We start from the raw sequence: 23687 nt of genomic DNA on the forward strand, positions 1-23687 counted from the left end.
ACAGTGGAGAGTCGTTTTCGCCATTTGCCGTTCTGTAGCTTTGTTGTCCCCAATGTCTGCTGCTTGACCTTGGTGTAAAGGACTGCAATCTTAGAAATTTTAAGGATGGAGGCAACATGATGTTCACTGTATCCCTCTGCTAGTAAAGCCAGAATTGAGCCCTTCTTTTCCTCACTCAAGACTTTTCTTTTCAACCCCTTTGGCATGATTAAAAGTTACTTTTTCATTCCTATTATTTTTGGGATATTAATAGCACTTGTTTTGCCATCCAGCTTGTCCTATTGCAAGAGGATTGTGAACACCACAGCAGGTTTTTTATACTTTCTTTCTTTAAATAAGGTTTGGTTCAGGTGATCACCTAATTAGAAGCACATTAAGTAAAATGAGGTGTACTCTGGTTGGAATTCAACTGACACTGGAATGGAATGGCTGTCACACATGTAGAGAAGCTGATTTTTTATAGAACTGTGCGGTGGTCTCTTAATTTTTGCCAGAGCTGTAGTTTCTGATCACTGTGTCTATTTCTAGTCTCATACATTCATATTCATTGTACCTATTTTTACAATGTAGCACTGCTATGTTGCCAGTGTTCTTTTTGTCTTATGTTTTTGGTTTATTAAAACACTTTTTATTTATCTAAACCTAATAAAAAATATAATTTCCCTAAAAGAACAACTTTGTTTTGGTATGAGCTTCTTGTGGAGTACATAAGGATTACGATAAAAAAAAAAAAAGTAATGTGCCTATTTTCAGATTTAATGAAAGTAGAAGGAAACAGAAAAGTAGTTTAAATCTACCCTACTTTTACAGTACTTGGAAATGTACCTTTGGTTGTTTGCAGATGGCCCCCACAGAAACATAATAACCAATAACACAACAGAGAACAAGAACCTCCAGAAAGCATCATCCACCCAGAGCTCCATCCAGTCCTGTAACAGATATTAAGAGGAACATTGGAATCACAAAAGGAAGACAACTAGAAATAGCCTATTCATGCCTAACTACATAAGGCGGTACAAGTAGATTACTTTATTTTTTTTAACAAACTCTTAATTGGAGATATTGTCTTGATTCAGTTTCAAATACATCTCTTTAGGCTATGTGACGATAATCCAGAACTTGCAGCGCATGTTTGCTGCGTCCAAAGAGCTGTTGTATATTGAACACAGGTGAATCCGAATGTGTTCACTGATCAGTGTTGATTCATCGCGTCCAATACATTTTATTGGTGAAATTTCTCTTGACATTCTACAGTCTGAAGAGACGTGCTGCATGTCCGTCAGCGTGGGTGAGACGCAGGCGTCTCTGGACGCATAGTGGACATGGGATTTCTTGAAATCCCATCCACTATGCTGTAACATCTGAATGCTGCGGGTTGGACGCTGCACAAGTACGCAGCATCCAACCAGCAGCGTTTACTGATCGAGAGAACATACCCTTAGCTAGTAGTCGGCCAACAGTCATCTTTCCCCACCTCCATATAAACAGGAATGTTCGGTTTGCTCTAGTGTGCATGTGCCTTCAATGGGGACAGTGGACTAATTTGCAGCCAGACACAACTGGCAGTGGTTATCAAAAGTAAGCACAAAGCATTAGGTGTAATACTTCAACATAGTATTATTGTATAAATGTGGAGCTTCCTTCTAAATCTGCCAAAACTGTAATGGTCAATTTACTGCGTTAGCAAGAGAGTTCGGCATTTATATGTATCCATGTCATACTTACAGATGGACAATCTGCCAATCGGAACTTTGTAGTAGTCCAAGCCATGAATACTACAGAAGCTTTGGGAAAAGACAAAAACAATTAGAAAAGGGAAATCATTTAAAACCACAAAAGGGAACATAAGAAAACTTACCCAATATAGCAAAAATCAAAGTGTTGGTAAAGTGTCTATATAATGAATATTTCACTACATTCTTTCTTAACTTTAGTATCTTCATTGTTTGTGCCAGACTTACAAATATGTATATATGGGCTAAGGAAAGCAGATCTGTCACAACTGAGACTAGAAATACACAAAAAAGAAACATATTGCAATATACAAACTGATTAAAAAAGAAACGTAATTCAAGCGGTTTGACTGCCGTATAACATCAACTCGGCTCAGAAATGAAGGAATTCAGATAGTATTACATTATACTAGGAATTGTTGTACGTGATACTACCTAGCTTATTTCTAAAGGATGTCAAACTTTTCTCCAGATTAACAAAGATGATGGTAATTTTGGCTGAGAAAATGTTTTAAAATAATAGTTTATTTATTGTAGAATATTGTTTGCTTTTTTGGTGGTAGGCAGGGAGGCTATAAAAAAAAAAAAAAAAAAAAAAAAAAAAAAACTTTTAAAAGGGAGATACATAATTCAAACACTGAGGCTGTGTGCACACATCCGGAATTCTCGCGGATTTTATGCATTTTTGCCCCGTTTTTCCGCTGCAAAAACGCATAAAATAAGCAGCCCATTGAATTCAATGGCATTCTGCACATGCTGTGCTAATGCTGCATATTTTTCCGCGGCAAAATCGCATCGCAGAAAAATACACAACATGCCCATTCTTTGTGCGTAATTGCGGGAATTTCGCACACATAGGAATGCATTGTTCCGCTTACTCTCCTCCAGGCCCTGGGTACCATATCCTTGTATAAAAAAAAAAAAAAAAAAAAAAAAAAAAGAATTTAAATAAAAAATGGTGATATTCTCACCTTCCAACATTCCATGCAGTGTCCCCAGGCCTCAGCAATGCTCCTGCCAACTCCCGTTCCCAGTGATGCCTTGCGACAATGACCTTTGATGAAGTCGCGGTCTCGCAAGACCGCTACGTCATCAAAGGTCATTGTCGCATTGCTGGGAACGGGACTTGCCGGGAACATTGCGAGGATCGGGACGCCGGAAGGTGAGAAAAACACCATTTTTTTTTTTTTATTATATATCTTTTTACTAAGGATACTGCATAGGCAGCCTCAATAGTAAAAAGTTGGTCACACTAGTCAAGCACTATGTTTGACGAGTGTGACCAACCTGTCAATCAGTTTTCCAAGCGATGCTACAAGATCGCTTGGAAAATGCCAGCATTCAGCAAACTAATTACGCAAAACGATAGTTAAAACGCGGGAAATACGCGGGAATTACACATGCGGAATTCTAGCTTATTTCCCGCGGAAATTTCCGCGGCAATTCCGCTAACGTGTGCACATAGTAGAATGGGCATACTCTTAGGCCAAGTCATTTGATAAGACCTGGGATACCTGTGAACCTTCTAAAGGAACTGGGTGAGACCTTTCCTTTTCTTGACCTTTTTTTTTTTTTTTTTTAAGGTTTATAGCAACATCTGATTATTAAGTGTATTGTTATGACATGTTTAGTTGACAAGTTATAAGCTTACTTTTGGTAAAGCTGACGTATTTGTGGTTTTTATGACCTTGTCACAAGCAATCTGGAAATTCTAGACACCCCGATTTGTCTGGTGATTTTTATGTGTGTCTTACATAAGGTTATATTGGGTGTATGATTTTAATAGAAATAATTAAATGTTAAGTTTTAGTCCCCCAAACATTGTTCTCAAAAGCACAGAACTTGTTAACAAAGGATGACGCATCACCGAGAACGAGCTCTTGTGATGCAAAAAACATTTTACCCAACGAAAGAGAGTTTTGCTCATTCATTGAACAATTGGTAGCTAGTTTACACTTTTTAAGAATGCTTGTTAAAGATATTCTTTCGGGGTAAATGCAAGGCCAGCACTTTTGAGTAATTTTCCAGCGATAAGAAAACCATTTTTAAATACAGTAATTTGTAGATTTCATAAATTTTCACAATGAATAGTAAGCACATTTATCTAATTAGATCACGTTGTCTGAAAATACACCAAACCCCATCAAGAAATAGTACATGTGTTCTTTCTTCTTAAAGTGGAATGAGTTTACACAGTAAAGGATATCCACCAGCACAACAGAGAGTCCAGTAGAGCTAGTGGGATACTTGCCAGCAATGCCAAATCAGATTCTTTTGCCTGGAATAAAACAAACCCATTCATTATATTACAATTACATGCAGAAAAAGCAGCCATTAGATCTGTCCTGAGAAATTAATGCAGTAATGAGTGTAGAATGCAGATCTCTGTCAATCTGTATATATATATAAAAAACTGAATGTGTGTACAGTTAGGTCCATATATATTTGATTCAGATGCAGTTGAAGGTCAGACATTCAGCTTTCATTTGAGGGTATCCACATTAAAATTGGATGAAGGGTATAGGAGTTTCAGCTCCTTAACATGTGCCACCCTGTTTTTAAAGGGACCAAAAGTAATTGGACACATTAAATAATTGTAAATAAAATGTTCATTTCTAGTACTTGGTTAAAACATGGATTTTTGTGAGTACTCACCGTAAAATCCTTTCCTCCGAGACGCTCATTGGGGGACACAGATACTGTGGGTGTATGCTTCTGCCGCTAGGAGGCTGACACTAAGTGAAAAAAAAGAGGTTAGCTCCTCCTCCGCAGTATACACCCTCGCCCCTATTGCGGGCGGAAATCAGTTTGGTGCCAAAGCAGTAGGAGGACAACAAATCAGCCTTAATACAGGTACAACATGCCCAAAGGAAAACACCACCCTTATATCAAATAAGTAAACACATTCATTTAAACAAGAGCCAACTGGCTAATAGGGTGGGTGCTGTGTCCCTCAATGAGCGTCTCGGAGAAAAGGATTTTACGGCGAGTACTCACAAAAATCCATGTTTCTCCTTCGTCTCATTGGGGGACACAGATACTGTGGGACGTCCTAAAGCAGTCCCTGGGTGGGAGATTGACTCACCGATCCAAGCTACATGCACCTCCTGTTTAAAGGTGCGCCACCGTTGCTTGGAGAATCCTTCTACCCAGGCTTGCATCCACCGAGCCCTGAGCATGGATATTATGTTTGGCAAATGTGTGCAGGCTGGACCAGGTTGCTGCCTTGCAAACCTGTTCCGTCGAAGCCTGATGCCGAAGCGCCCAAGAGGCGCCCACCGCCCGGGTAGAGTGCGCTCTGATCCATGCTGGAATCGGCGTGCCTCTAATGCAGTAGGACTCCTGAATAGTCAAACGAATCCATCTGGCTATGGTCGACTTTGAGGCAGCGAGTCCCTTCCTGCTTTCTTCAGGGAGCACGAACAGCGTGTCCGTCTGAGGAATGGGTGCCGTCCGCGACACGTACCTCCGGAGGGCTCTTACCAGGTCTAACGTGTGAAGAGCCTTCTTCCAAACGGTGCTCCGATGCTTGGCAAAATGAAGGCAAAACAACATCTTCATTGATGTGAAAAAGAGGACACGACCTTCGGCAGAAAAGGAGGGGCTGGTCTGAGGACGACCTTATACCTATGGAAAGTGAGGACCGGAGCTCGGCAGGATAGAGCCGCCAGCTCTGAAACCCGCCTGATGGAAGTGATGGCCACTAGGGGAACAACTCTCCAGGAAAGGTACCTCAAAGCGATATCCTGAAGTGGTTCCAATGGAGCTTCCAGCAGAACACTTAGGACCATGTTAAGAACCCAGGTGTCCATCGGCGCCATATAGGGAGGTATCAAGTGGGACACTCCCCGGATGAAAAGTTTTCACCTGCAAATTGGTAGCAACCCTGCACTGGAACAGGACGGATAAGTCCGGCATTTGTCTCCTGCGGAAACCTGGGGCAAAGCCCGAGTCTAATGCTCCACCGACTGAGCTATCCGGGCTCTCTGAGCACGACTGGAGAAAAACCAAGATGTTGGAGATCGAGAATCTTAGCGGAGAAACACCGCGGCCTCGACATCAAGCAAAGAACACCTTCCAGGTGTGGTGGTAAATTCATGCTGAAGCAGGCCTCCGGGCACTAATCGTTGTTGCGAGTCGCGACCACCTTGCTTCCAAACCCTGCCTGGGTTAGAATCCAAGATTCAACGGCCCTGCCGTCAAACACAGGGTCCCTGAGTTTGGGTGGCAAATTGGCCCTTGAGACGGTAGATCTGGGCGCTCTAGCAGGCGCCCAGGAACGTTGGCGAGCAGCTGCCTTAGATCTGCGTACCATGCTCGACGGGGCAAGCCTGGGTCCAGCAGAATCGCCGGCCCCCCTTCCGTCTTTATCCCTTTGCTGACTCTCGAGAGTAGTGGCAGTGGGGGAAATAGGTATGGGAGGCGAAACTGGTTCCATGGCAGAACCAACGCGTCCACCGCGAATGCCTGCGGGTCCCTGGCCCGAGCGACATATGTGGGCACCTTGGCATTCACTCTGGAAGCCATCAGGTCCACATCCTGAGCTCCCCACAGTTGACAAATCTGTTGAAGAACTTCGGGATGTAGAGACCACTCTCCGGATGCAAGACCCTGCCGGCTGAGGAAGTCTGCCGCCCAATTTTCCACGCCCGGGATGTGGACAGCCGAAATCACCGAGTGGTTTGCTTCGGCCCACTGAAGAACGTGCTCCACCTCGCGCATGGTTGTTCTGCTGTGGGCGCCCCCCTGACGAATTATGTAAACCACCGCCGTGGCGATGTCCGATGGAATCCGGACGGGGAGGCCTGCTAGGATGACACTTCTGCAGAGCCAGCCGAATTGCTCGTATCCCCAATAAGTTGATCAGGAGGTGTGCCTCCTGTGGCGACCACCGTTTCTGGGTTGTGTGGTGGCGAAACACCGCTCCCCAACCGAGGAGACTGACGTCGATTGTCATTATCAGCCCATGACAAGGGGGGAAAGGTTTCTCCTAGGCCAGAGAGGAACTGGTTATCCACCATCCGAGCGACTGCCTGACTTGAGAGGACAGTTTGCACCGACGATCTAGCGTGAAAGGATTCTTGTCCCAGGCTGACACGAGGCGTGCTGCACGGGGTGAAGGATGGAACTGGACGAAAGGTATCGCTTCGATTGCTGCCACCATTTTCCCTAGGATCCTTATCGCAGATCGGATGGTATGAGGGACTGGTTGGCGTAGTGTCCGACTCCCTCCCGGAGACTAGCGCCCTTTCCTGAGGGAGAATTACCAACCCTCAGCAAGTGTCAGAAGATCATTCCTAGGAAGGAGATCCTCTGAGCTGGCACAAGGGATGATTTCTTTGCATTGACCAACCATCTAAGCGGCAAGAGTATCAAGCGTGATGTTGACACCTTCCTCACATGCCCGTATTGACGGGCCCTTGACAAGAGGTCGTCCAGATAAGGCAAGACGACTATGCCTCGAGAAAGCAGTGTGGCCCTGACAATAGCCATAACCTTTGTGAACACTCTGGGAGCCGTGGCTAGCGCTACGAACTGAAAATGCTGAACGCTGATGGCGAAGCGTAGCCGCCTCTGATGAGGAGGAAAAAATGGGAATATGCAGAAATGCGTCCTGGCTGTCAATTGAGGCCAAGTATTCTCACTGCTCCATGACCGCTATGACTGAACGGAGAGAGACTCCATCCGGAAATGTCTGATCCTGATGAATTTGTTCAGAAGCTTTAGGTCGAAAACAGGCCTGACAGACCCGTCCTTTTTGGGAACAGCAAAAAGGTTGGAATAGAACCCCTGAGCTCTTCCGTGTTCCGGCACTGGAACAATGACTTTGTTGTGCAGGAGCGACTTGATGGCTCCCAATAGAGCCCTTACCTGGGTATCCACCCTGGGAAGCCGGGAAAGAAAAAAAACATCTTGGAGGGTATCTGACAAAATCTATTTTGTAACCTGAGGACATCAGTTCTTTTACCCATACGTCGTGAGCGATGTTGGCCCAGACGTGGTGAAAACAGAGTAGGCGGCCGCCCACTTTGCTGGTGTCATCTGGTAAAGACCTCGAGTCATTTGGCCGATGATCCTTAGGATCTGGGTCCCCTCGATCTGGCCTGTTGAGCACGCATTCTCCCCAATGGGTTGGCTCTATATGACCTGCCACTCCCTATCCTGGTTGGGGCGGCCGGAGGTGGCGGAATTGGGCCCCGTAGTCCACCCAGAGTCTTTTAACGCATGACCCCGGACCGGTCTGCTATTCGGGTCCCGGACCAGGCTCAGGCTGCTTAGCGGCCACCACCTGACCAATGCCGTCACGCCCGGCCTAGAATGGCCGGTGGCACTGCGAAAGGCCCGAAAACGTGCCTGAACCGGGTGATGAAAAAACGATTTAACCTTCTGTTGAGGGAGAAACCCGCTCTTTCCTCCTGTGGAGTCGGAGATAAGTTGATCCAAAAATAGGCGGCCGCACTGATAAGGCAGGGAAGTCAAGGACTTCTTGGAAGAAGAATCGGCCCGCCATGTCCTCAACCATAGGGCTCTTCAGATAGAGATTGCATTAGCGGCAGCAAGTGCTGAACAACTGGCCGCATCCAAAGATGCATTCATTACATAATCTCCGGCTATCGTCATCTGACCTGTGACCTCCGAGATCTCTGCAGGTAGATCCTGCTCCTGCGCAACCTTGTTTAATGTTTCTGACTATGATATCATAGCCTTGGCTACCCAAGTTGCTGCGAATGAGGGAGCGAGTGCAGACCCTGACGCCTCATATACTGAACGAGCTAGGCTCTCAATAAGGCAGTCCGTGGGATCTTTAATCGAGGAAACCCTAGGGACAGGTAACAGGGTCTTAGTGGCCAGGCGTGAAACCGGAGGATCCACTATCGGGGATTCCATCCATTGTTTAAGGAGGTCCGGAGAAAACGGATAACGCGTTTCGAGTGCCCTTTAACCCGAGAAAAACGCTGTTTTGGACGTTCTCTGTGCCGCTGCACTATGTCCTCAAACTCAGGGTGAGAGGAAAAAAATTATGTGCGGCCGCTTCACTCGTTTACATGCCACTTTATGCCCCGTAGCCGCTGCGGTATCATCCTCAATCCCCAGGGTCTGATTGATGGCTTCTATGAGGCTGTCCACTGTTTCACGTGACTCTGGAGTGTCCAGGTCAATGGGCTCGTCTGAGTCGCAATCTGAGGTCTGCTCGCTATCAACCACTGGTGACGGGGAGCGAGAAGCAGATCTTATGGATGCCAAAGGCACCGGATGGACTGGGCGACACCGTGTGGATTCGTTTCCCCGGGTCTACCTGGAGTGAGGGCGGCCCCTGCAGGCCAGAGGCTCCTGTGAGGTGGAGGTTCCCTCTAAAGGCGGCGAGATACTGTACCTGCCCCTATCTGGGGCTTGAAGGGATTCTATTGCTCTCGTAAGCGACAGCATGTACTGTGACAGTGATTGGTCCCACTCCGGGGGATTTGACACATTGGTCGCAGTCGCAGGGGAGGGCTCCTGGGCGCGTTTGGATTCGCAGGCTTCGCATAAACGCTTACTCTGCGCCCACGGAAACGCAGCCTGACAAGAGATGCATGCCGCGTAAAAGAACGTGTGCGTCTTTGCTTTTTTCGGACATGCTGTATCTGTCCACTGCTGGGGATATGGGGAAGAGGTAGCCCCTCGTTTTTCCCTATAGCGTGGCCTCTCGGGCAGCACTTACCCCAGTCCTGGGCCCCCCCGACCTGGATGCTTCGTTTAAATCGCGCGCCGACATCTGTGGCGTGCACCAGCCTGTAAAATCGCTCTAGGGGCGGTACTCCCACTTTGCGGCCTAGCCCGTGCTCCGAAGCCGGGGCCTCGATTTTTACCGTCGCCGAGTGCGGGGCGGGCTGCCGGAAGTGACACGCGGCCCCGAGGGCGTAACTTGCGGCCTAGCTCCGGCCGAAGCCTCAATTTTTCCCCTACCCGACCGGGGGGCGCAGTACCAAAAAATGGCGCTACTGACCGGCGCAGCGTTCCTGTCTTGACGGATCCAGCCCTTCTCTTGCATGGCTAGTGGACGCCGCGAGGCGTGCTGCGGCTGTGGGCTCCAGCCCGAAATCTTCGCAGGAGCCCTCCCCGACCCTCTCGTCACCGATGATCCTCTTCAGCCTGAGCGCAGGTATGTGAGGGGGTCTTTGATAAAAAATAGGACGGTGCAGGCACCCTAGCTCCATCTAACCCCTTCAGGGAGTGAGGAGAGGGACCGTCCGCCACCTTGCAGAACCGCCGTCTAGCGTTGGTGGAGCAGTGGGGGCCGCACAGACTAGTCTTGTGCCTCTGTGCTAGCCCATGGTTTCAATACCTAGGGGTGGACAGGGCTAAGTCTGGCATAATGTCCCACGTCGCGGGAAAGGATACGTGGAGGGATACTCGCACGTGCTCACCCGTTGATGGTTTGGGGAAATCGGATCCTTTCAATAGGATGCGTTGCCCCTGTCTCATCTTTATAAAATAACAAACAAAAATAGAAGTCTGGGGAAAAGTCACAGATATGTCCCTCGGTGCGGGAAAGTATACACGGAGACGATACTCAACGCGTGCTCGCCCGTTGATGGTTTGGGGAGATCGGACCCTTTCAATAGGATCCATCGCCCCTGTCTCATCTTCATAGTAAACTAGAAAAAAATAGTCTGGAGAGATCCAGACTGTGTGTGCCTCCATAGGACATTAAGCAAAAAACTGATTTCCGCCCGCAATAGGGGCGAGGGTGTATACTGCGGAGGAGGAGATAACCTCTTTTTTTCACTTAGTGTCAGCCTCTTAGCAGCAGAAGCATACACCCACAGTATTTGTGTCCCCCAATGAGACGAAGGAGAAAACCCTTTATTGGCAATGACTGCCTAAAGTCTTGAACTCATGGACATCACCAGACGCTGTGTTTCCTCCTTTTTGATGCTCTGCCAGGCCTTCACTGTGGTGGTTTTCAGTTGCGGTTTGTTTGTGGGCCTTTCTGTCTGAAGTTAAGTTTTTAACAAGTGAAATGCATGCTCAATTGGGTTGAGATCAGGTGACTGACTTGGACATTCAAGAATATTCCACTTCTTTGCTTTAATAAACTCCTGGGTTGCTTTGGCTTTATGTTTTGGGTCATTGTCCATCTGTAGTATGAAACGACGACCAATCATTTTGGCTGCATTTGGCTGGATCTGAGCACACAGTATGGCTCTGAATACCTCAGAATTCATTCGGTTGCTTCTGTCCTGTGTCACATCATCAATAAACACTAGTGACCCAGTGCCACTGGCAGCCATGCACGCCCAAGCCATCACACTGCCTCTGCCGTGTTTTACAGATGATGTGGTATGCTTTGGATCATGAGCTGTACCACGCCTTCGCCATACTTTTCTCTTTCCATCATTCTGGTAGAGGTTGATCTTGGTTTCATCTGTCCATAGAATGTTCTTCCAGAACTGTGCTGGCTTTTTTACATGTTTTTTTAGCAAAGTCCAGTCTAGCCTTTTGATTCTTGATGCTTATGAGTGGCTTGCACCGTGCAGTGAACCCTCTGTATTTACTTTCATTCAATCTTCTCTTTATGGTAGATTTGGATATTGATACGCCTACCTCCTGGAGAGTGTTGTTCACTTTGTTGGCTGTTGTGAAGGGGTTTCTCTTCACCATGGAGATTATTCTGCGATCATCCACCACTGTTGTCTTCCGTGGGCGCCCAGGTCTTTTTGCATTGATGAGTTCACCAGTGCTTTCTTTCTTTCTCAAGATATACCAACCTGTAGATTTTGCCACTCCTAATGTAGCAATTTCTCGGATGGGTTTTTTCTGTTTTTGCAGCTTAAGGATGGCTTGTTTCACCTGCATGGAGAGCTCCTTTGACCGCATGTTTCCTTCACAGCAAAACCTTCCAAATTCAAGGAACACGCCTCAAATCAACTCCAGGCCTTTTATCTGCTTAACTGAGAATGACATAACAAAGGGATTGCCCACACCTGTCCATGAAATAGCCTTGGAGTCAATTGTCCAATTACTTTTGGTCCCTTTAAGAACAGGGTGGCACATGTTAAGAAGCTGAAACTCCTAAACCCTTCATCCAATTTTAATGTGGATACCCTCAAATGAAAGCTGAAAGTCTGAACTTCAACTGCATCTGAATTGTTTTGTTTAAAATTCATTGTGGTAATGTCTAGAACCAAAATTAGAAAAATGTTGTCTCTGTCCAAATATATATGGACCCAACTGTATGTGTGTATCACCAACCAATCACAAAGCATCTTTCATTTCACCAGAGCTGTTCAAAAGAAGCTGAGCTGTGATTGGTTGCTATGAGCAACAGTTTTCCTTGCAACCAATCACTAAGCATCTCTCATTTCACCAGAGCTGGTTAAAAGAAGCTGAGTAGTAATTGGTTGCTATGAGCAAGTTTTCCCACTCGACAACACCTAAGCAGACACTGACATGGTGGGAGAAATCTAGCATCCCTGGGAACATAAGCTCCCAGCCATTGTCTGCCCCCAAAAAGGAGCAGAGAGCACATGACAGAAATGAATCCCCCCTCCCGTGCTCATATACACATCACACATCCTCCATCCTATAGGCACATCTTCCCTCTTAAAGGGATCATTGGTATGGAAGTCAGAGCAAATCCATCCAGCTTTTTGGTTTTGACCCAAGGCCTCTCTTAAAGGGATACCCGGTATGGAAGTTAGGACCGTTCCACTCAGCTCTGTGGTTCTTCTGACCCCAGGGTCTCTTAAAGGGATCATTGGTATGGAAGTTAGGCCAAATCCACTCTGCGCTTTGGTACTGACCCCAGGCTCTCTTAAAGGGATCTCCTGCATAGAAGTTAGGGCAAATCCCTCGGAGCTTTGATTCTGACCCCAGGGTTCTATTAAAGGGATCATTGGTATGGAAGTCAGGGCAAATCCACTCAGCGCTCTGGTTCTGACACCAGGCCTCTCTTAAAGGGATCCCCGGTATGGAAGTTAGGACCATTCCACTCAGCATTCTGGTTCTGACCCCAGGCTGATGGGATGATGTGGGATATTAGGGGTAGTAGTCCGGTGGCTCTGGCTGACGGGATAATGTGGGATATTAGGGGTAGTAGTCCGGTGGCTCTGGCTGACGGGATGATGTGGGATATTAGGGGTAGTAGTCCGGTGGCTCTGGCTGACGGGATGATGTGGGATATTAGGGGTAGCAGTCCGGTGGCTCTGGCTGACGGGATGATGTGGGATATTATAGTGAATGTAGCTATGCGGAGTGGGCTGGGCTCTACTCTCAGCTATATATCATTATAAATTATAATGAATGAATATATATATATATATATTCATTCATTCATTATAATTTGTTATAACTAACCATAGTTAGTTACTATGCCCGGGCAGCGCCGGGCTCTTCAGCTAGTAGAAAAATAAAGTTCATCTGCAGATGTTTAAACCAAAAGTATTTGGTGAAGACCCGAAGCACATTCAATTAAAGTTGGTGAAATTCGCTGATCGGCTAATGTCTATTTGGGCTTCCAGAGTCTTCCCCATCCATCAATAATGCCAGGCAGAAATGAATCAGGCAGTTGGAATTTAAACGCTCGATCCTTTTGTTTTCAGGCAAGCCTAGCCGTTGCCATTGGGGTCCGGCAGCAGCTTTCACCATTCTCTTTGTTGAGAAAACAGGCATGCTTGGCCAAGTTGAGCATTCATGTGTATGATTATGGAGAGATAGAGGTCAGTCGAATTTTCGTTTGGCAAACAAACATCTCATGCGTATGGCCAGCTTAACACTAATCAGTGATGAAAATGGAGTGTGACCAATAAGGCTTGTACATTGTGGAAACGACAGTAAAAGCAGATTAGTGAAAGCAACACTCAAAACGTAAAACCACTATAAAAAAAAAAAAAGTTTTACCCCAATGATTCTCATTACTCCTTCAATAGTAGCGAACACCAAGTACAGGACGCCCATCCCAACCACACGATGCATGACGGCACCCAATCGAGGCCTGCCCAAGGAATCAAGAATAAATGATAATTTAATATAAAATGAAATGATGACATTTATTTCAATGTTACCAATAGTGTCTTATTTGCCAATGTTACGGAGTGTTAAATAGGCTGCCTACCCATTTTTCTCACATGTAGCCTTGTTCTTCCATTTCTGCTATGCTCATGGTGTTGTGAACTGTGAAAGTTGACTAGCAGACAAACTCTTACCAAAAAAAGATAAAGATTTCCCAATATAGAGAAATAACGCAGGATTTATTTCATGCACTTGACCACATCATTTTCATGATGGCTTCAATGTTCTTATCGCATATTCTTCTTGTTTAACCCTAGTCCATTGTAAGCCACCTAGGATTTACCAATGTTTATGACTCTTACTCACGAGTACCTTATAGAAAACTGCTAAACGAGTTTCAAATAATACTACAACATAAAATGATGTCTAGACTTCAAAGACCTGAATTAGGAGGTGGCTTTTTAAAAAATGGCAAATAAAAATGGTAGGGCAGATGGCTCTCATTGCAAAAGTAAAGAGTATGTCTACGGTTTTCCTACTCTGAGCATCAACAAGCGTCTAAGATCACCGTTCTAGAAATCATTAGAAAATGTCCCATTCTGCCAGCATAATGAATCATTTTTGATCCGTACAAACATATAAACTGTGCACAAATAGATAAATGGCACAAAGAATCCAACAAAAAATGGGATATGGAAAATTAACCCCTTCACCCCCAAGGGTGGTTTGCACGTTCATGACCGGGCCAATTTTTACAATTCTGACCACTGTACCTTTATGAGGTCATAACTCTGGAACGCTTCCATGGATACCGGTGATTCTGACATTGTTTTCTCGTGACATATTGTACTTCATGTTAGTGGTAAAATTTCATTCAAATAACTTGCGTTTATTTGTGAGAAAGACGGAAATAAGGAGAAAATTTTGAAAATTTCGCAATTTTCCAACTTTGAATTTTTATGCCCTTAAATCACAGAGATACAGGACACAAAAAACTTGATAACTAACATTTCCCACATGTTTACTTTACATCAGCACAATTTTGGAACCAAAATTTTTTTTTGTTAGGAAGTTATAAGGGTTAAAAGTTGACCAGCGATTTCTCATTTTTACAACACCATTTTATTTTTAGGACATCACATTTGAGGTCACTTTGAGGGGTCTATATGATAGAAAATACCCAAAAGTGACACCATTCTAAAAACTGCACCCCTTAAGGTGCTCAAAACCACATTCAAGAAGTTTATTAACCCTTTAGGTGCGTCACAAGAATTTTTTTAAATATTTAAAAAAAAAATGAACATCTAACTTTTTTTCACAAAAAAAATACTTCAGGTTCAATTTTTTTTATTTTACCAAGGGTAACAGGAGAAATTGGACTGCAAAAGTTATTGTGCAATTTGTCTTGAGTACGCTGATACCTGATATGTGGGGGGGAACGACTGTTTCGGCGCATGGCAGAGGTCAGAATGGAAGAAGCGCCGTTTGACTTTTTCAATGCAAAATTGGCTGAAATTCAGATCGGACGCCATGTCATGTTTGGAGAGTCCCTGATGTATCTAAACAGTGGAAACCCCCTACAAGTGACCCCATTTTGGAAACTAGACCCCCCAAGGAACTTATCTAGATATGTGGTGAGAACTTTGAACCCACAAGGGCTTTACAGAAGTTTATAACGTACAGCGGTACAATTAAAAAAATCATATTTTTTCCACAAAAATGATCTTTTCACCCCAATTTTTATTTTCCCAAGGGTAACAGGACCCTAAAAGTTATTGTGCAATTTGTCCTGAGTACGCTGATACCCCACATGTGGGGGTAAACCACTATTTGGGCGCATGGCAGAGCTCGGAAGGGAAGCAGCGCCATTTGACGTTTTTGGCTGGAATTGAGATCGGACATCATGTTGCGATTGGAAAACCCCTGATGTACCAAAACAGTGGAAACCCCCCACAAATGACACCATTTTGGAAACTAGACCCCCTAAGGAACTTATCTAGATGTGTGGTGAGAATTTTGAACCCCCAAGGGCTTCACAGAAGTTTATAACATAAAGCCGTACAATTAAAAAATCATATTTTTTCCACGAAAATGATCTTTTCACCCTCAATTCTTATTTTTCCAAGGGTAACAGGACCCTAAAAGTTATTGTGCAATTTGTCCAGAGTATGCTGATACCCCACATGTGGGGGTAAACCACTATTTGGGCGCATGGCAGAGCTCGGAAGGGAAGCAGCGCCATTTGACGTCTTTGGCTGGAATTGAGATCGGACACCATGTCGCGATTGGAAAACCCCTGATGTACCTAAACAGTGGAAACCCCCCACAAATGACACCATTTTGTAAACTAGACCCCCCAAGGAACTTATCTAGATGTGTGGTGAGCACTTTGAACCCCCCAGTGCTTCACAGAAGTTTATAACGCCCGGGCGTGAAAATAAAAAATTCGTATTTTTTCCACAAACATGATCAATTAGTCCCCAATTTTTTCATTTTCCCAAGGGTAACAGGAGAAATAGGACCCCAAAAGTTGTTGTCCAATTTGTCCTGAGTACGCTGACACCCCATATGTGGGAGAAAACTACTGTATGGACACACGTCAGGGCTGCCCCTAATGTACCTAAACAGTGGAAACCCCCACAAATGACCCCATTTTCGACACTAGGCCCCCCACGGAACTTATCTAGATGTGTGGTGAGCACTTTGAACCCCCAAGTGCTTCACAGAAGTTTATAACACTCGGGCGTGAAAATAAAAAAAATCATTTTTTTCCACAAAAATGATATTTTTGCCCCCAATTTTTTATTTTCCTAAGGGTAACAGGAGAAATTGGACCCCAAAAATTGTTTTGCAATTTGACCTGAGTAGGCGGATACCCTACATGTGGGTGTAAAACACTGTTTGGGCGCATGGCAGAGCTTGGAAGGGAAGGAGCACCATTTGACTTTTTCAACTCAGAATTGGCTGGAATTGAGATCAGACGCCATGTTGCATTTGGAGAGCCCCTGATGTGCCCAAACAGTGGAGACCCCCAATTCTAACTCAAACCCGAACCCCAACACACCCCTAACCCTACCCTAACCCTAGCCCTAACGGAAAAATGGAAATAAATACATTTTTTGTATTTTATTATTTTTCCCTAACTAAGGGGGTGATAACGGGGGGTTTGATTTACTATTTATGGCGGTTTTTATGTTTGGCGGCTGTCACACGCTAAAAGACGCTTTTTATTGTAAAAATAGTTTTTGCATCACCACATATTGAGAGCTCTAATTTTTCCGTATTTTGACCCACCGAGTCATGTGAGGTCTTATTTTTTGCGGGACGAGTTGACGTTTTTATTGGTACCATTTTCGGGCACGTGACATTTTTTGATCGCTTTTTATTCCGATTTTTGGGACGCAGAATGAGCAAAAACCAGCGTTTCATGAATTTCTTTTGGGGGGGTGCGTTTACACCGTTCCGCGTGCGATAAAATTGATAAAGCGGTTTTATTCTTCGGGTCAGTACGCTTACAGAGATACCTTATTTAGGTCGTTTTTTTTATGTTTTGTCGGTTTTATGCAATGAAAACTATTTTATATAAAAAATAATTATTTTTGTATCGCTTTATTCTGCGAGCTATAACTTTTTTATTTTTTTGCGGATGATGCTGTGTGGCAGCTCGTTTTTTGCGGGACAAATGACGTTTTCAGCGGTACCATGGATATTTATATGCGTCTTTTTGATCGCGCGTTATTACACTTTTTGTTTGGCGGTATGATAATAAATCATTATTTTTTGCTTCATTTTTTATTTTTATTTTTTAAGGGGTTCGCTAAAGGGGTTAACTAATGGGACAGTTTTATAGGGTGGGTCGTTACGGACGCGGCAATACCTAATATGTGTACTTTTATTGTTTTTTTTTATTTCTAAAAAAATGGATTTATTTGGGGGAATATTTTTTTTTTTTTCTAATTTATTTGGCGATTTTTTTTAATTTATTTTAACACTTTTTTTTCATTTTTTTTTTACTTTATTAAAAAGTCCCAGGTGGGACATTACTGTCCTGTGACAGATCGCTGATCTGTCACATCACAGATCACTGTGACAGATCAGCAATCTGTCACAGGCACTGCAGAAGGCTTCCTCATGCCTGCGCTTTGCAGGCACTGAGGAAGCCAGCTTCCTGCAGGCCCCCGAAGGCCCCCGTCGCCATCTTGGATTCGGGGGCCTGCAGGAAAGGAGCCCCCGGCAGCAGCGCTGCACATTGCGCAGCCGTGGGGGGCTCAGGGAAGCACGGAGGGAGCCCCTTCCCTGCCGATGCTTCCCTTTAACCCCCGGTACACCGCAATCATGTTTGATCGCGGTGTGCAAGGGGTTAACATGTCGGGGGCGGTCCGTGACCGCCCCTGACACATTGTGCTGGGTGTCAGCTGTGATAATCAGCTGACACCCGGCCGCGATCAGCGGCGCTCACCACGTGGGCGCCGCTGATCGCGGTAGACGTACTATCCCATCCATGGGCATAGGGGCCCAGGTCCCATGGACGGGATAGTACGTCTCATGTCAGGAAGGGGTTAAACAAGTTGGTAGATAACATTTAAAACTTTTTTTAATGCGATGAACATATTATGTTTAAGTAAAGCGACTCCCCAATCATTGTCTTTTTCTCAAAAAAAGTGTGAATTTTGTCTGATTGTTGGTTTGAGGTAAAGGAACTGAATTTATTATGTGTACAAACACATTAAAATACCGTATATACCCGAGTAGAAGCCGAAATATTCAGCTCATATTTTTTTAGGCTGAAACTGACCCTCTCGGCTTATACTCAAGTCATTGTCCCGGGGGTCAGCGGGGGAGCGTGGCTGTCAGATCATACTCACCCCCTTCTGGCGCGGTCTCTACAGTCCCTGCTTCTCCAATCTCTGCAGTCACTGCAGAGACCCAGAAGATATAGCGGCGTGTGGTGGTGGTACGGGGACAGATGAATACCGCAGGTGCTGGGGCCCTGAGCCAGCGGCGACACGGGCACCTGGCCCCCATAGCGTGCCAGTATCCCAACCTGCTCAGGACACTGGAATCTGGCCCCCAGCGACGAGAGGTGACTATGTCTTTTTTTTTTTTTTTTTTTTTAATAGCAGCAGCATATGGGGCATATATATCTATGGAGCATTTTATGGGGTTATCAACCTTTATGCAGCATTATATGGGGCATCTTACGGGGCCATCATGCTTTATGCAGCATTATATAGGGCATATATATCTATGGGGCATCTTATGGGGCCATTATTAATCTTTGTGCAGCATTATATGGGGCGTATTTTGTATGGAGCATCTTATAGGGCCATCATGAACTTTAGAAAGCAATATATGGGACTCCTGATTCAATATGGATATTCAAAAACATTTAACCTACTGATGTCTCAATTAATCTTACTTTTACTGGTATCTATTTTTATTTTTGAAACTTACCAGTAGCTGCTGCATTTCTTACTCTAGGCTTATACTCGAGTCAATAAGTTTTCCCAGTTTTATGTGGCAAAATTAGGGGCCTCAGCTTATACTCAAGTATATACGGTACATGAAAAATGCAGACATCCAGATTCCAAAAGTAGAAGCTTTTGCTCCATAAATACCAATGACGAAATATACCCTGTGGATATAAGACCTTATACACCCACACAGTCAGTATGTTGCCTTAATACAGGAAGACTTTTCAATAAGAAATCCATTTTTTTTTTCTAATGGTCACCATTAGAGTTGAGCGATACCGTCCGATACTTCAAAGTATCGTATCGGATGGTATCGGCCGATCTTTAAAAAAAGTATCGGTATCGCCGATTCCGATACCGGAAGTCCCATTCAAGTCTATGGGACTTCCGGTATCGGAATAAGAAAAACCCTTTCCTGCCCTTGTACAGCCTCTCTGGGGTCTGTACGGGCCTTTCGGGGGGCTGTGCCGGCCTGCCAGGGGGTCTGTGCAGGCTCCGGTGGTCTGTGCCGGCCTGCCGGTGGTCTGCGCAGGCTCCGGGGGGCTGTGCCGGCCTGCCGGGGGGCTGTGCCGGCCTGCCGGGGGGCTCTGCAGGCTCCGGGGGGCTGTGCCGGCCTGCCGGGGGGCTGTGCCGGCCTGCCGGTGGTCTGTGCAGGCTCCGGGGGTCTGTGCAGGCATCGTCCGATGGGACTACAAGTCCCATCGGGCGATGCCTGCTACCATGACAGTGATTGACACATTAGCCAATGATGGGACAGTAGTAGTCCCATCATCCGGCTAATGTGTTAAATGTAAAAAAAAAAAAAAAAAAAAAAAATTACATGCTACATACATACAACATGCATACTACATACATGCTACATTCATACTACATACATGCTACATTCATACTACATAAATACTACATGCAACATACATACTACATATATACTACATGCATGCTACATACATACTGCATGCTACATACATACCACATATATACTACATACATACTACATGCATGCTACATGCATGCTACATGCTACATACATAACACATATATACTACATGCATGCTACATACATACTACATGCTACATACTACATGCATGCTACATACATACTACATGCTACATACTACATGCATGCTACATACATACTACATGCTACATACTACATATATACTACATGCATGCTACATACTACATGCTACATACTACATGCATGCTACATACATACTACATGCTACATACATACTACATATATACTACATGCATGCTACATACATACTACATGCTACATACATACTACATATATACTACATGCATGCTACATACATACTACATGCTACATACATACTACATATATACTACATGCATGCTACATACTACATACATACTACATATATACTACATTCATACTACATACTACATACATACTACATACATACTACATACATACTACATACATACTACATGCATGCTACATACATACTACATGCATGCTACATACATACCACATACATGCTACATGCTACATACATACCACATATATACTACATACATACAATACATTCATACAATACATACATAGACATAAAGTACATATAACATAGAGTAACATACTTACCAATACTTGTCACATTGTTCCCCGAAGCCATTGTCTTTTCCGGGATAAATATTAACATAACAAACCACAAAAATACTCACCCACGATCCGAAGCAGTCCACGAGTGTGTCCCACGACGATCTTGGGTAGAGAACTGCAGCATCAGATGATGCTGCCGTTCTCTACGGGCTGCAGGAATCCAATGACGGAAGGTAGGTATCCTTCCGCACTGTATTCCTCCGCCACTTAAAAAAAAAAAAGTCCCTAGTCTCACTTTATGCCATTGCTGTGTGGGAAATTCCCACACAGCAATGGCATAAAGTGAGACTAGGGACTTTTTTTTTTTAAGTGGCGGAGGAATACAGTGCGGAAGGATACCTACCTTCCGTCATTGGATTCCTGCAGCCCGTAGAGAACGGCAGCATCATCTGATGCTGCAGTTCTCTACCCAAGATCGTCGTGGGACACACTCGTGGACTGCTTCGGATCGTGGGTGAGTATTTTTGTGGTTTGTTATGTTAATATTTATCCCGGAAAAGACAATGGCTTCGGGGAACAATGTGACAAGTATTGGTAAGTATGTTACTCTATGTTATATGTACTGTATGTCTATGTATGTATTGTATGAATGTATTGTATGTATGTAGTATATATGTGGTATGTATGTAGCATGTAGTATGTATGTGGTATGTATGTAGCATGCATGTAGTATGTATGTAGCATGCATGTAGTATGTATGTAGCATGCATGTAGTATGTATGTAGTATGTATGTAGCATGTATGTAGCATGCAGTATGTATGTAGCATGTATGTAGTATGTATGTAGTATATATGTAGTATGTATGTAGCATGTAGTATGTATGTAGCATGCATGTAGTATATATGTAGTATGTATGTAGCATGCATGTAGTATGTATGTAGTATATATGTAGTATGTATGTAGCATGCATGTAGTATGTATGTAGTATGTATGTAGCATGCAGTATGTATGTAGCATGTATGTAGTATGTATGTAGTATATATGTAGTATGTATGTAGCATGCATGTAGTATGTATGTAGTATATATGTAGTATGTATGTAGTATATATGTAGTATGTATGTAGTATGTATGTAGCATGTATGTAGCATGTATGTAGCATGTATGTAGCATGTATGTAGCATGTATGTAGCATGTATGTAGTATGTATGTAGTATATATGTAGTATGTATGTAGTATGTAGTATGTATGTAGTATGTATGTAGCATGCAGTATGTATGTAGCATGTATGTAGTATGTATGTAGTATATATGTAGTATGTATGTAGCATGCATGTAGTATGTATGTAGTATTTTTTTTTTTTTTTTAACATTTAACACATTAGCCGGATGATGGGACTACTACTGTCCCATCATTGGCTAATGTGTCAATCACTGTCATGGTAGCAGGCATCGCCCGATGGGACTTGTAGTCCCATCGGACGATGCTTGCACAGACCCCCGGACATCAGCACAGCCCCCCGGCAGGCCGGCACAGCCCCCCGGCAGGCCGGTACAGACCCCCACAGGGTGCACAGACCACCGGCAGGCCGGCACAGCCCCCCGGCAGGCCGGTACAGACCCCGGGCAGTCCACACAGCCCCCCGGCAGGCCGGCACAGCCCCCCGGCAGGCCGGCAGAGACCCCCGGCAGGCCGGCAGAGACCCCCGGCAGGCCCGAAATGACGGCGCATCATGATGCGCACACACCGCGCATCATGATGACGTCAGGCCGTCAATCAACTGAACTTCCGATTCCGATGCCGAATTCCGATATTGAAAAAATATCGGAAGTCGGTATCGGAATTCCGATACAGCAAGTATCGGCCGATACCCGATACTTGCGGTATCGGAATGCTCAACACTAGTCACCATATGTATTCCATCAGAATAAAAATCTGCAGGTTTTGGTATAAAAATGATTACCACTATAAGCCCCATAGATCCTAAAAGTGCTGTATTTGGAGTCTATAACACACAAAGCACGGATAGAGTGATACTACAGTAGTGTAGTCTTAAAGTAATACATGCAGAAAGGCTAACAAAAAATCACTTACTTTACTATACCATATCCCAAGCTGACAATGGTAACTAATAACCGAGCCAGCGTTCTTTTAATAGCAGATACCAACTCTGCAAATACCAGCAGACCAGGAGCTACAAAGAGGGAAATAAAATAGCAATTAGACATGTGCTTGCAAAATTTTAACGTATGGTATATATTTCTAAGAAAATAACTTACAGGACACTCCGGTGCTATTTATATTCTGATATTCAGCATAAAACACGGCTTTTTCCAGCATTCCTAGGAAAATAAGAGCTGCAATCCAAAACTGGATCCTTAACAAGTCCTTCCAATAGCAGGCCGACCAGATGAACCACATCACTCCAAGCACAATGTACATAATGCACATCACCATGTAGAACTGCAAAGATAAAAGGAATTCATGTGGTGATATATGGCATGTGAATCAGGTATTTATGGAATGATATATAGTCGTGTGAATTATAAATTTGTCGTTATATCCCATTGTGTGAATTATGTATTTATGACGTTCTATATGTTGTGTGATTTTTATTCAGACTATTAAGATGCACTTTTTTTCCTCCAAAATTTTGGAGTGGCGGAGGAGCGGGTCCCAAGAGGCAGGAGCCAGCAGCTGCGACTAACACTGTGCCCACTGTTAAAGGAAAATGAATATTCACTGCTTCCCATGCCCATAGTCCCTACCACCTTTATGCACCGAAGCAAGCGCCAAGAGGTGGGAGGGGCTATGGACATGTTGAGCAGTGAATATTCATTATCTCTAATAGCGGTAGCACTGTTAGCCTCAGCCACCGGTCGATCACATGTGCTCACTATTAAGGAGAAAGAATATTCACTGT

At 44.5% G+C, this 23687-nt stretch overlaps 1 protein-coding gene across 1 annotated transcript in view; it reads right to left on the reverse strand.

Annotated features, from left to right (window-relative positions):
* The window catches only part of TMEM87B (transmembrane protein 87B), a 116208-nt gene that overhangs the window by 26708 nt on the left and 65813 nt on the right, over positions 1 to 23687 (reverse strand). Inside the window, exons 9-15 of the mRNA XM_073545162.1 lie at positions 23044 to 23227; positions 22859 to 22958; positions 13617 to 13710; positions 3936 to 4011; positions 1859 to 1963; positions 1726 to 1784; positions 826 to 929 (exon numbers count right to left, since the gene is read on the reverse strand). Coding sequence (XP_073401263.1) covers positions 826 to 929; positions 1726 to 1784; positions 1859 to 1963; positions 3936 to 4011; positions 13617 to 13710; positions 22859 to 22958; positions 23044 to 23227 — 722 coding nt within the window. The remainder of the gene's footprint in view (positions 1 to 825; positions 930 to 1725; positions 1785 to 1858; positions 1964 to 3935; positions 4012 to 13616; positions 13711 to 22858; positions 22959 to 23043; positions 23228 to 23687) is intronic.

This window comes from Dendrobates tinctorius, unplaced genomic scaffold (genome assembly GCF_039654945.1).
Source record: "Dendrobates tinctorius isolate UK_male_01 unplaced genomic scaffold, ASM3965494v1 ptg000140l, whole genome shotgun sequence".
In the NCBI taxonomy this organism is placed as follows: Eukaryota; Metazoa; Chordata; class Amphibia; order Anura; family Dendrobatidae; genus Dendrobates; species Dendrobates tinctorius.